This window comes from Coregonus lavaretus (genome assembly GCF_964263955.1).
Source record: "Coregonus lavaretus genome assembly, contig: HAP1_SCAFFOLD_1069, whole genome shotgun sequence".
Lineage (NCBI taxonomy): Eukaryota > Metazoa > Chordata > Actinopteri > Salmoniformes > Salmonidae > Coregonus > Coregonus lavaretus.
The window spans coordinates 42,861-55,890 of record NW_028161758.1 but is presented as its reverse complement, the minus strand read 5'-3'; the positions used below and the strand labels follow the sequence as shown (position 1 = coordinate 55,890).

The window sequence follows — 13,030 nt, the reverse complement described above, 5'->3', positions numbered from 1 at the left end:
CCAGACTGTGGGTTTGAGTGAGAGGACTAACTGGTGTCTCCAGGTGACCACACCTCTCCAGTCTGTGGGTTTGAGTGAGAGGACTAACTGGTGTCTCCAGGTGACCAAACCTCTCCAGTCTGTGGGTTTGAGTGAGAGGACTAACTGGTGTCTCCAGGTGACCACACCTCTCCAGACTGTGGGTTTGAGTGAGAGGACTAACTGGTGTCTCCAGTTGACCACACCTCTCCAGACTGTGGGTTTGAGTGAGAGGACTAACTGGTGTCTCCAGGTGGCCACACCTCTCCAGACTGTGGGTTTGAGTGAGAGGACTAACTGGTGTCTCCAGGTGACCACACCTCTCCAGACTGTGGGTTTGAGTGAGAGGACTAACTGGTGTCTCCAGGTGACCACACCTCTCCAGACTGTGGGTTTGAGTGAGAGGACTAACTGGTGTCTCCAGGTGACCACACCTCTCCAGACTGTGGGTTTGAGTGAGAGGACTAACTGGTGTCTCCAGGTGACCACACCTCTCCAGACTGTGGGTTTGAGTGAGAGGACTAACTGGTGTCTCCAGGTGACCACACCTCTCCAGTCTGTGGGTTTGAGTGAGAGGACTAACTGGTGTCTCCAGGTGACCACACCTCTCCAGACTGTGTGTTTGAGTGAGAGGACTAACTGGTGTCTCCAGGTGACCACACCTCTCCAGACTGTGGGTTTGAGTGAGAGGACTAACTGGTGTCTCCAGGTGGCCACACCTCTCCAGACTGTGGGTTTGAGTGAGAGGACTAACTGGTGTCTCCAGGTGACCACACCTCTCCAGACTGTGGGTTTGAGTGAGAGGACTAACTGGTGTCTCCAGGTGACCACACCTCTCCAGACTGTGGGTTTGAGTGAGAGGACTAACTGGTGTCTCCAGGTGACCACACCTCTCCAGACTGTGGGTTTGAGTGAGAGGACTAACTGGTGTCTCCAGGTGGCCACACCTCTCCAGACTGTGGGTTTGAGTGAGAGGACTAACTGGTGTCTCCAGGTGGCCACACCTCTCCAGACTGTGGGTTTGAGTGAGAGGACTAACTGGTGTCTCCAGGTGACCACACCTCTCCAGACTGTGGGTTTGAGTGAGAGGACTAACTGGTGTCTCCAGGTGGACACACCTCTCCAGACTGTGGGTTTGAGTGAGAGGACTAACTGGTGTCTCCAGGTGACCACACCTCTCCAGACTGTGGGTTTGAGTGAGAGGTCTAACTGGTGTCTCCAGGTGACCACACCTCTCCAGACTGTGGGTTTGAGTGAGAGGTCTAACTGGTGTCTCCAGGTGACCACACCTCTCCAGACTGTGGCCACACCTCTCCAAACTGTGGGTTTGAGTGAGAGGTCTAACTAGTGTCTCCAGGTGACCACACCTCTCCAGACTGTGGGTTTGAGTGAGAGGACTAACTGGTGTCTCCAGGTGACCACACCTCTCCAGTCTGTGGGTTTTAGTGAGAGGTCTGTGTTTTCAGAGGGATGACGCCAGCTGAAGCAGAGATGCACTTCCTGGAGAATGCCAAGAAACTGTCCATGTACGGAGTAGATCTCCATCACGCTAAGGTAAGCACACACACACCTACACACACATACACACCCCACTGATACAGTCAGATATATACAGTCAGACAAACACACCCACCCACATACACAAACACACACACACACATATACAAGAGGGCATTAAAACCTCTGTCCTATAATATATCACCCTATATTACAGTGTGTGAGGAGAAAGTTATGTTATCATTTCTCTGCTTCAAATGCACCACTGCTGTCTCAGTGATGATGTCATCAACCTGCTGTCTCAGTGATGATGTCATCAACCTGCTGTCTCAGTGATGATGTCATCAACCTGCTGTCTCCGTGATGATGTCAACAACCTGCTGTCTCAGTGATGATGTCATCAACCTGCTGTCTCAGTGATGATGTCATCAACCTGCTGTCTCAGTGATGATGTCATCAACCTGCTGTCTCAGTGATGATGTCATCAACCTGCTGTCTCAGTGATGATGTCATCAACCTGCTGTCTCAGTGATGATGTCAACAACCTGCTGTCTCAGTGATGATGTCATCAACATGCTGTCTCAGTGATGATGTCATCAACCTGCTGTCTCAGTGATGATGTCAACAACCTGCTGTCTCAGTGATGATGTCATCAACCTGCTGCCTCGGTGATGATGTCAACAACCTGCTGTCTCAGTGATGATGTCAACGACCTGCTGTCTCAGTGATGATGTCATCAACCTGCTGTCTCAGTGATGATGTCATCAACCTGCTGTCTCAGTGATGATGTCATCAACCTGCTGTCTCAGTGATGATGTCAACAACCTGCTGTCTCAGTGATGATGTCATCAACATGCTGTCTCAGTGATGATGTCATCAACCTGCTGTCTCAGTGATGATGTCAACAACCTGCTGTCTCAGTGATGATGTCATCAACCTGCTGCCTCGGTGATGATGTCAACAACCTGCTGTCTCAGTGATGATGTCAACGACCTGCTGTCTCAGTGATGATGTCATCAACCTGCTGTCTCAGTGATGATGTCAACAACCTGCTGTCTCAGTGATGATGTCATCAACATGCTGTCTCAGTGATGATGTCATCAACCTGCTGTCTCAGTGATGATGTCAACAACCTGCTGTCTCAGTGATGATGTCATCAACCTGCTGTCTCAGTGATGATGTCAACAACCTGCTGTCTCAGTGATGATGTCATCAACCTGCTGCCTCAGTGATGATGTCAACGACCTGCTGTCTCAGTGATGATGTCAACGACCTGCTGTCTCAGTGATGATGTCATCAACCTGCTGTCTCAGTGATGATGTCATCAACCTGCTGCCTCGGTGATGATGTCAACAACCTGCTGTCTCAGTGATGATGTCAACGACCTGCTGTCTCAGTGATGATGTCATCAACCTGCTGTCTCAGTGATGATGTCATCAACCTGCTGTCCCAGTGATGATGTCAACGACCTGCTGTCTCAGTGATGATGTCATCAACCTGCTGTCTCAGTGATGATGTCATCAACCTGCTGTCTCAGTGATGATGTCATCAACCTGCTGTCCCAGTGATGATGTCAACGACCTGCTGTCTCAGTGATGATGTCATCAACCTGCTGTCTCAGTGATGATGTCAACAACCTGCTGTCTCAGTGATGATGTCAACAACCGTGTGTCTCGGTGATGATGTCATCAACCTGCTGCCTCAGTGATGATGTCAACAACCTGCTGTCTCAGTGATGATGTCATCAACCTGCTGTCTCAGTGATGATGTCATCAACCTGCTGTCTCAGTGATGATGTCATCAACCTGCTGTCTCAGTGATGATGTCAACAACCTGCTGTCTCAGTGATGATGTCATCAACCTGCTGTCTCAGTGATGATGTCAACAACCTGCTGTCTCAGTGATGATGTCATCAACCTGCTGTCTCAGTGATGATGTCATCAACATGCTTAACATACTTAACACCAATGATGGGCTGCCAACTGACTAGGGCTGTCCCCGACTAAAATAAATCTAACAAGAGTCGTCTGTTCTTTCGATCAGTCAATTGGTCAAAATGTTAAAACATATATTTTTTCATATATAGACACATTGACTTTTTCCACATTTTGTTACGTTACAGCCTTATTCTAAAATTGATTAAATAAATAAAAATCCTCATCAATCTACACACAATACCCCATAATGACAAAGTGAAAACAGGTTTTTAGAAATTGTTGCAAATCTATTAAAAATAAAAAACAGAAATACCTTATTTACATAAGTATTCAGACACTTTGCTATGAGATCATCCTTGAGATGTTTCTACAACTTGATTGGAGTCCACCTGTGGTAAATTCAATTGATTGGACATGATTTGGAAAGGCACACACCTGTCTGTATAAGGTCCCACAGTTGACAGTGCATTTCACAGCAAAAACCAAGCCATAATGTCGAAGGAATTGTCCGTAGAGCTCCGAGACAGGATTGTGTCGGGGCACAGATCTCAAAAAATTTCTGTAGCATTGAAGGTCCCCAAGAACACAGTGGCCTCCATTATTCTTAAATAGAATAAGTTTGTAACCACCAAGACTCTTCCTAAAGCTGTCCGCCTGGCCAAACTGAGCAATCGGGGGAGAAGAGCCTTGGTCAGGGAGGTGACCAAGAACCCGATGGTCACTCTGACAGAGCTCCAGAGTTCCTCTGTGGAGATGGGAGAACCTTCCAGAAGGACAACCATCTCTGCAGCACTCCACCAATCAGGCCTTTATGGTCGCTGTCAACTGACTGTCCACTGTCTCTCTGCTTCTCACCATGAGCCTTGGCCCTCTTAGGTAGCTCCACTGACTCCCATGTGGCTCTGCCTTGGATTGGTCTGGCTTGGAATGGCCTGTGTCTCTCCTTTCATTAAACCAACCTGGCTAGTTGGTAGGAAGCCTGTCTCTCCTTTCATTAAACCACCTGGATAGTTGGTAGGAAGCCTGTCTCTCCTTTCATTAAACCACCTGGCTAGTTGGTAGGAAGCCTGTCTCTCCTTTCATTAAACCACCTGGATAGTTGGTAGGATGGCTGTCTCTCCTTTCATTAAACCACCTGGATAGTTGGTAGGAAGCCTGTCTCTCCTTTCATTAAACCACCTGGCTAGTTGGTAGGAAGCCTGTCTGTCCTTTCATTAAACCACCTGGCTAGTTGGTAGGAAGCCTGTCTCTCCTTTCATTAAACCACCTGGCTAGTTGGTAGGAAGCCTGTCTCTCCTTTCATTAAACCACCTGGTTAGTTGGTAGGAAGCCTGTCTCTCCTTTCATTAAACCACCTGGCTAGTTGGTAGGAAGCCTGTCTCTCCTTTCATTAAACCACCTGGATAGTTGGTAGGAAGCCTGTCTCTCCTTTCATTAAACCACCTGGATAGTTGGTAGGAAGCCTGTCTCTCCTTTCATTAAACCACCTGGATAGTTGGTAGGAAGCATGTCTCTCCTTTCATTAAACCACCTGGCTAGTTGGTAGGAAGCCTGTCTCTCCTTTCATTAAACCACCTGGCTAGTTGTTAGGAAGCCTGTCTGTCCTTTCATTAAACCACCTGGCTAGTTGGTAGGAAGCCTGTCTCTCCTTTCATTAAACCACCTGGCTAGTTGGTAGGAAGCCTGTCTCTCCTTTCATTAAACCACCTGGTTAGTTGGTAGGAAGCCTGTCTCTCCTTTCATTAAACCACCTGGCTAGTTGGTAGGAAGCCTGTCTCTCCTTTCATTAAACCACCTGGATAGTTGGTAGGAAGCCTGTCTCTCCTTTCATTAAACCACCTGGATAGTTGGTAGGAAGCCTGTCTCTCCTTTCATTAAACCACCTGGATAGTTGGTAGGAAGCCTGTCTCTCCTTTCATTAAACCACCTGGCTAGTTGGTAGGAAGCCTGTCTCTCCTTTCATTAAACCACCTGGCTAGTTGGTAGGAAGCCTGTCTCTCCTTTCATTAAACCACCTGGATAGTTGGTAGGAAGCCTGTCTCTCCTTTCATTAAACCACCTGGCTAGTTGGTAGGAAGCCTGTCTCTCCTTTCATTAAACCACCTGGATAGTTGGTAGGAAGCCTGTCTCTCCTTTCATTAAACTACCTGGCTAGTTGGTAGGAAGCCTGTCTGTCCTTTCATTAAACCACCTGGCTAGTTGGTAGGAAGCCTGTCTCTCCTTTCATTAAACCACCTGGCTAGTTGGTAGGAAGCCTGTCTCTCCTCTCATTAAACCACCTGGATAGTTGGTAGGAAGCCTGTCTCTCCTTTCATTAAACCACCTGGATAGTTGGTAGGAAGCCTGTCTCTCCTTTCATTAAACCACCTGGCTAGTTGGTAGGAAGCCTGTCTCTCCTTTCATTAAACCACCTGGCTAGTTGTTAGGAAGCCTGTCTGTCCTTTCATTAAACCACCTGGCTAGTTGGTAGGAAGCCTGTCTCTCCTTTCATTAAACCACCTGGCTAGTTGGTAGGAAGCCTGTCTCTCCTTTCATTAAACCACCTGGTTAGTTGGTAGGAAGCCTGTCTCTCCTTTCATTAAACCACCTGGCTAGTTGGTAGGAAGCCTGTCTCTCCTTTCATTAAACCACCTGGATAGTTGGTAGGAAGCCTGTCTCTCCTTTCATTAAACCACCTGGATAGTTGGTAGGAAGCCTGTCTCTCCTTTCATTAAACCACCTGGCTAGTTGGTAGGAAGCCTGTCTCTCCTTTCATTAAACCACCTGGATAGTTGGTAGGAAGCCTGTCTCTCCTTTCATTAAACCACCTGGATAGTTGGTAGGAAGCCTGTCTCTCCTTTCATTAAACCACCTGGATAGTTGGAAGGAAGCCTGTCTCTCCTTTCATTAAACCACCTGGCTAGTTGGAAGGAAGCCTGTCTCTCCTTTCATTAAACCACCTGGCTAGTTGGTAGGAAGCCTGTCTTCTCTCATTAAACCACCTGGCTAGTTGGTAGGAAGCCTGTCTCTCCTCTCATTAAACCACCTGGATAGTTGGTAGGAAGCCTGTCTCTCCTCTCATTAAACCACCTGGCTAGTTGGTAGGAAGCCTGTCTCTCCTCTCATTAAACCACCTGGCTAGTTGGAAGGAAGCCTGTCTCTCCTCTCATTAAACCACCTGGCTAGTTGGTAGGAAGCCTGTCTCCTTTCATTAAACCACCTGGCTAGTTGGTAGGAAGCCTGTCTCCTCTCATTAAACCACCTGGCTAGTTGGTAGGAAGCCTGTCTCCTCTCATTAAACCACCTGGCTAGTTGGTAGGAAGCCTGTCTCTCCTTTCATTAAACCACCTGGCTAGTTGGTAGGAAGCCTGTCTCTCCTCTCATTAAACCACCTGGCTAGTTGGTAGGAAGCCTGTCTCCTCTCATTAAACCACCTGGCTAGTTGGTAGGAAGCCTGTCTCTCCTTTCATTAAACCACCTGGATAGTTGGTAGGAAGCCTGTCTCTCCTCTCATTAAACCACCTGGCTAGTTGGTAGGAAGCCTGTCTCCTCTCATTAAACCACCTGGCTAGTTGGAAGGAAGTCTGTCTCTCCTTTCATTAAACCACCTGGTTAGTTGGTAGGAAGCCTGTCTCTCCTTTCATTAAACCACCTGGCTAGTTGGAAGGAAGCCTGTTTGAGTGTTTGGCTGCAGCTAAAGGGGAGGTAAGGCTGCTGCATTGTGTTTCTTAATCAAATCAAATCAAATTGTATTTGCGACATGTGCCGAATACAACAGGTGTAGACATTACAGTGAAATGCTTACTTCCAAGCCCTTAACCAACAATACATTGTCACGATCGTCATATGGAACAGACCAAGGCGCAGCGTGATGAACAAACATACTTTAATTAGTTAAAGTTTAAACACAATACAAAACAAGAAACGACACGTGACGTCCAACGGTATCAATGACCGAACACGGAACAAAAACCCACAAACACAAAGGGAAAACAGACAGTTTAAATATGGTTCCCAATCAGAGACAACCAGCCAACAGCTGACACTCGTTGCCTCTGATTGGGAGTCACTCAGGCAAACATAGAAATCAACAAACTAGAACCCCCAACATAGAAATAAACACATAGAATAAACACACCCTGGCTCAACAAATAGAGTCCCAGAGCCAGGGTGTGACAGTACCCCCCCCTAAAGGCGCGGACTGCGACCGCGCCTCAACTAAACAAAACAGGGGAGGGCTGGGCGGGCATACCTCCTCGGCGGCGGTTCTGGCTCCGGCCTTGACCACCACCCTCCAATACACCCCCCATAGCGCCCCTGGTCCAGTCTGGCCCCGCCGGCTGGAGCCGAACTGGACTTAGCAGGAGCGGTTAGCTTCAGCTCCATCGTGGAGCAGTTGACCGGTACCTTACCAGGCACCGGTGACCCAGGCACGGGTTGTGCTGGACTGACGACGCGCACCCCTGGCTTGGTGCGTGGAGGAGGAACGGGCCTTACCAGGCTGACGACGCGCACCCCTGGCTTGGTGCGTGGAGGAGGGACGGGCCTTACCAGGCTGACGACTCGCACCCCTGGCTTGGTGCGTGGAGGAGGGACGGGCCTTACCAGGCTGACGACTCGCACCCCTGGCTTGGTGCGAGTGGCAGGAACAGGCCGGGCCGGGCTGGCGACGCGCACCGTATACTTGGTGCGAGTGGCAGGAACAGGCCGGGCCGGGCTGGCGACGCGCACCGTATACTTGGTGCATGGAGCAGGGACAGGCCGGGCTGGGCTGTCGACGCACACCGTAGGCTTGGTGCGTGGAGCAGGGACTGGCCGGACTGGGCTGGCGACGCACACCGTAGGCTTGGTGCGTGGAGCAGGGACAGGCCGAACCGGGCTGTGGAGACGGATAGGAGCCCTGGAGTGAAGAGCGGCCACAACCCGTCCTGGCTGAATGCCTACCCTCACACACTCTGTGTGAGGCATCCGCACAGGACGTACAGGGCGGTGTATCCGTAACCTGGTGGCCTCCAGAATCCGCCCCTTTTTTGCCTCCGTCAGCCCCGTCGTCCATGCCGTGTGCCCCCCCTAAAAAATTTCTGGGGTTGCCTCTCGACCGCCCGACGACGACCCTGATCACGCTGTTGCTCCTCTCTACGGCGCGCCTCCACCGTCTCTTCTCCCGGCGCTTCCTCCCATGTCCAGCCCAAGAGCTGCCCCTGGACACGCTGCTTGGTCGTTGCATGGTGGGTTTTTCTGTCACGATCGTCATATGGAACAGACCAAGGCGCAGCGTGATGAACAAACATACTTTAATTAGTTAAAGTTTAAACACAATACAAAACAAGAAACGACTCGTGACGTCCAACGGTATCAATGACCGAACACGGAACAAAAACCCACAAACACAAAGGGAAAAACAGACAGTTTAAATATGGCTCCCAATCAGAGACAACCAGCCAACAGCTGACACTCGTTGCCTCTGATTGGGAGTCACTCAGGCAAACATAGAAATCAACAAACTAGAACCCCCAACATAGAAATAAACACATAGAATAAACACACCCTGGCTCAACAAATAGAGTCCCAGAGCCAGGGGTGACATACATTTTTAAAAGTTTTTTTATTTTTTAAGTGTTAAGTAAAAAAAGCAAATAACTAAAGAGCAGCAGTCAAATAAAATAACAGTAGAGAGGCTATATACACAGTGGGGTACCGGTACAGAGTCAATGTGCGGGGGCACCGGCTAGTCGAGGTAATTGAGGTAATATGTACATGTAGGTAGAGTTAAAGTAATGCATGGCTTAGCTACACGGTGCTAGCTGTGGTTTGTTCACTCTCCATGGCCGTGGTTTGTTCACTCTCCATGGCCGTGGTTTGTTCACTCTCCATGGCCGTGGTTTGTTCACTCTCCATGGCCGTGGTTTGTTCACTCTCCATGGCCGTGGTTTGTTCACTCTCCATGGCCGTGGTTTGTTCACTCTCCATGGCCGTGGTTTGTTCACTCTCCATGGCTGTGGTTTGTTCACTCTCCATGGCTGTGGTTTGTTCACTCTCCATGGCCGTGGTTTGTTCACTCTCCATGGCCGTGGGTGCACTAAGTGGACTGTATGTTTCCCACTTTCCTCACAGACCCTAGATTCACCCCTCCATCACACCGTGTAGAGTAGGAGATGAGACCAAGCACCGTCTGTTATCCTCCTGCCCGTCCATTTAGCGCCCTGCTAACTCTTACTGTATCTCTGTGTTTTTGCTCAGTAGAGTGTAAGGGAAGGATCACGGCCTTCTTGACATTGTGAATCTGATTGACCCCTTTGACTCCTTGTGGGATGGTTGTGAGTTAGTAGGTGGTTTGTGGACTCATCGTTACTTCCAGGATAATGTGTTCTATAATCTATATATTCTATAGGACTCTGGAGGCGTAGAGATCATGCTAGGAGTGTTCTCCAGAGGTCTCCTCATCTATAGAGACAGACTGAGTGTATCAGTAGGAGTGTATTATATAAACACCGAGTGGACAAAACATTGGGAACACCTTCACCGCTCGACTGAGGGACCTTACAGATAATTGTATGTGTGGGGTACAGAGAGGAGGTAGTCATTCAAAAATCACAATAAACACTATATAATTGCACACAGAGTGAGTCCATTCAACTTATTATGTGACTTGTTAAGCAAATGTTTACTCCTCAGCGTATTTAGGCTTGCCATAACAAAGGGGTTGAATACCTATTGACTCGAGACATTTCAGATTTTCATTTGTAAATAATTTCTAAAAATTTCTAAAAACATAATTCCGCTTTGACATGATGGGATATTGTGTGTAGGCCAGTGACAAAAAATCTCAATTTAATCCATTTGAAATTCAGGCTGTAACAGAAGAAAATGTGGGATCAGTCAAGGCATGTGAATACTTTCTGATGGCACTGTATTGTGTTCTATAATCTATATAATCTATAGGACTCTGAAGGCATAGAGATCATGCTAGGAGTGTGCTCCAGTGGTCTCCTCATCTATAGAGACAGACTGAGAATCAACCGCTTCGCCTGGCCCAAGGTCCTGAAGATCTCCTACAAGAGAAACAACTTCTACATCAAGATACGCCCCGGAGAGGTAAACACATAAATAACAACAGATCTGTCAGAAATAGGGCTAGGAGTTTCCCTGACCATGTGACCTGACCATGTAAAACTATGGGACCTAGTTACAGGCTATTCTACGGCACAGTGGTTTTCTTGGATATGTTAGGTGGTCAGATAAAACTCTGGGCCCTATTCATGAAGCTGCTTTCTGTTTGGAAAGTTAAAAAGGGTTGAGGACTGCTAGGCTATGTCTTAAGACTGGAATCACTTCTGATATGATCACCGTCTCTCTCTCTCTCTCTCTCTCTCTCTCTCACTCTCTCTCTCTCTTCCCTCTCTCTCTCTCTCTCTCTCTCTCTCGCTCTCTCTCTCTCTCTCTCTTTCTCTCTTTCGCTCGCTCTCTCTCTCTCTTTCTTTCGCTCTCTCTCTCTCTCTCTCTCTCTCTCTCTCTCTCTCTCTTCCTTCTCTCTCTTCCTTCTCTCTCTCTCTTTCTCTTTCTCTCTCTCTCTCTCTCTCTCTCTCTCTCTCTCTCTCTCTCTCTCTCTCTCTCTCTCTTCTCTCTCTCTCTCTCTCTCTCTCTCTCTCTCTCTCTCTCTCTCTCTTTCTCTTTCTCTCTCTCTCTCTCTCTCTCTCTCTCTCTCTCTCTCTCTCTCTCTCTCTCTCTCTCTCTCTCTCTCTCTCTTTCTCTCTTTCGCTCTCTCTCTCTCTCTCTCTCTTTCTTTCGCTCTCTCTCTCTCTCTCTCTCTCTCTCTTCCTTCTCTCTCTTCCTTCTCTCTCTCTCTTTCTCTCTCTCTCTCTCTCTCTCTCTCTCTCTCTCTCTCTCTCTCTCTCTCTCTCTCTCTCTCTTCCTTCTCTCTCTCTCTCTCTCTCTCTCTCTCTCTCTCTCTCTCTCTCTCTCTCTCTCTCTCGCTCTCTCTCTTGCAGTTTGAGCAGTTTGAGAGCATGATTGGCTTCAAGCTCCCCAACCACCGTGCAGCCAAGAGACTGTGGAAGACATGTGTTGAGCACCATACATTCTTCAGGTAAGAGGTACACTATGTGTCGTAGCCTGTCCATTGGATAGAAACACAGCAGAAACATGATACATTGAAAGCACAAATCAAAACCAGACCATTAACACAACATTACTGTACTCTCCTCTCTCCAGACTGGTGTCTCCGGAGGCCCCGCCTAAGAAGTTCCTAGGTCTTGGTTCTAAGTTCCGCTACAGCGGTAGAACCCAGGCTCAGACCCGGAGAGTGTCCTCTCAGATCATCAGGACCGCGCCCATCTTCCAACGCTCCTCCTCCAAACGCTACACCATGTCGCGCAGCCTCGACGGAGGTAAGGACTCATCCACTCAGAGTCACCATCCTAAATCCCTCCCTACCCCTTCCCTACGGTGATAATGGTGGCCCACCTGAAGAGTGTATAAGCAGTGTAGTGACCTGTAAACATCAGTGCTAGGGCTAAAGGAAGGGGAAGAGGTACTAGGGACTGGGCTTTTTAACACCCAAAACACCTCATCTCAATCTTGAAATCACGACGCTTGAATGTCAATCTCACCGACCCTCCTTCCAGCCCCCGTAACAGAGAACCACCACACCCTGATGAGAGACGCTACACCAGTCAAAGATGTCGCCACGGGAGACCTGATCACCACGGTAACCCCAGAGAAGAATGCAGAGGCGGAGAAGGCTGAGGAAGAGGCGGGGCAGACCAACGCCACAGAAACGGATCAAAATGTCATCTCAACCCCGCTTAGACACGACAACAAGGTACATCCTCTTCCTCATCCTCTTCCTCATATTAGCCAATGAGGTTAGCCGTAGAAGTTCGGTTTATAATTAAAGAGTGCTAGTACCAGAGGATCAGTATGATTGGTCCAGGGTTAAGCAGTTTGGTCACACTCAACTCTTGAGTTTGAATGAATCTTAAACTCAAAAGGCTGGTGGAAGGATATGTCCTCTGAATTGTAATGGCGCCTTGCTCTAAGGAACGGCAACAGTAGCCTTCTCAGTAACAGCTCTACTGAAGCATGTCTGACCTGTACAGAACTCTAGATTGAGTGAATCCTAAACGGCTATCTGTGGACATTGGATTTTCTTACTCCCTGAAGTTGCTTCATTACTGTCAGTACTGTCAAAGGACGTTAAAACAGCTTTATCACTGTCAGTACTGTCAAAGGACGTTACAACAGCTTTATCACTGTCAGTACTGTCAAAGGACGTTACAACAGCTTTATCACTGTCAGTACTGTCAAAGGACGTTAAAACAGCTTTATCACTGTCAGTACTGTCAAAGGACGTTAAAACAGCTTTATCACTGTCAGTACTGTTAAAGGACATTACAGCTTTATCACTGTCAGTACTGTTAAAGGACGTTACAACAGCTTTATCACTGTCAGTACTGTTAAAGGACGTTAAAACAGCTTTATCACTGTCAGTACTGTCAAAGGACGTTAAAACAGCTTTATCACTGTCAGTACTGTCAAAGGACGTTACAACAGCTTTATCACTGTCAGTACTGTTAAAGGACATTACAGCTTTATCACTG

General features: G+C 48.2%; 1 protein-coding gene across 1 annotated transcript in view; it reads left to right on the top strand.

Annotated features, from left to right (window-relative positions):
* Window positions 1–13,030, top strand: part of LOC311120150 (band 4.1-like protein 3) — a gene marked incomplete at both ends in the record, with an annotated part of 59,576 nt that overhangs the window by 25,188 nt on the left and 21,358 nt on the right. Inside the window, 5 exons of the mRNA XM_084194766.1 lie at window positions 1,485–1,572; window positions 10,374–10,526; window positions 11,420–11,517; window positions 11,643–11,818; window positions 12,056–12,252. Coding sequence (XP_084050892.1) covers window positions 1,485–1,572; window positions 10,374–10,526; window positions 11,420–11,517; window positions 11,643–11,818; window positions 12,056–12,252 — 712 coding nt within the window. The remainder of the gene's footprint in view (window positions 1–1,484; window positions 1,573–10,373; window positions 10,527–11,419; window positions 11,518–11,642; window positions 11,819–12,055; window positions 12,253–13,030) is intronic.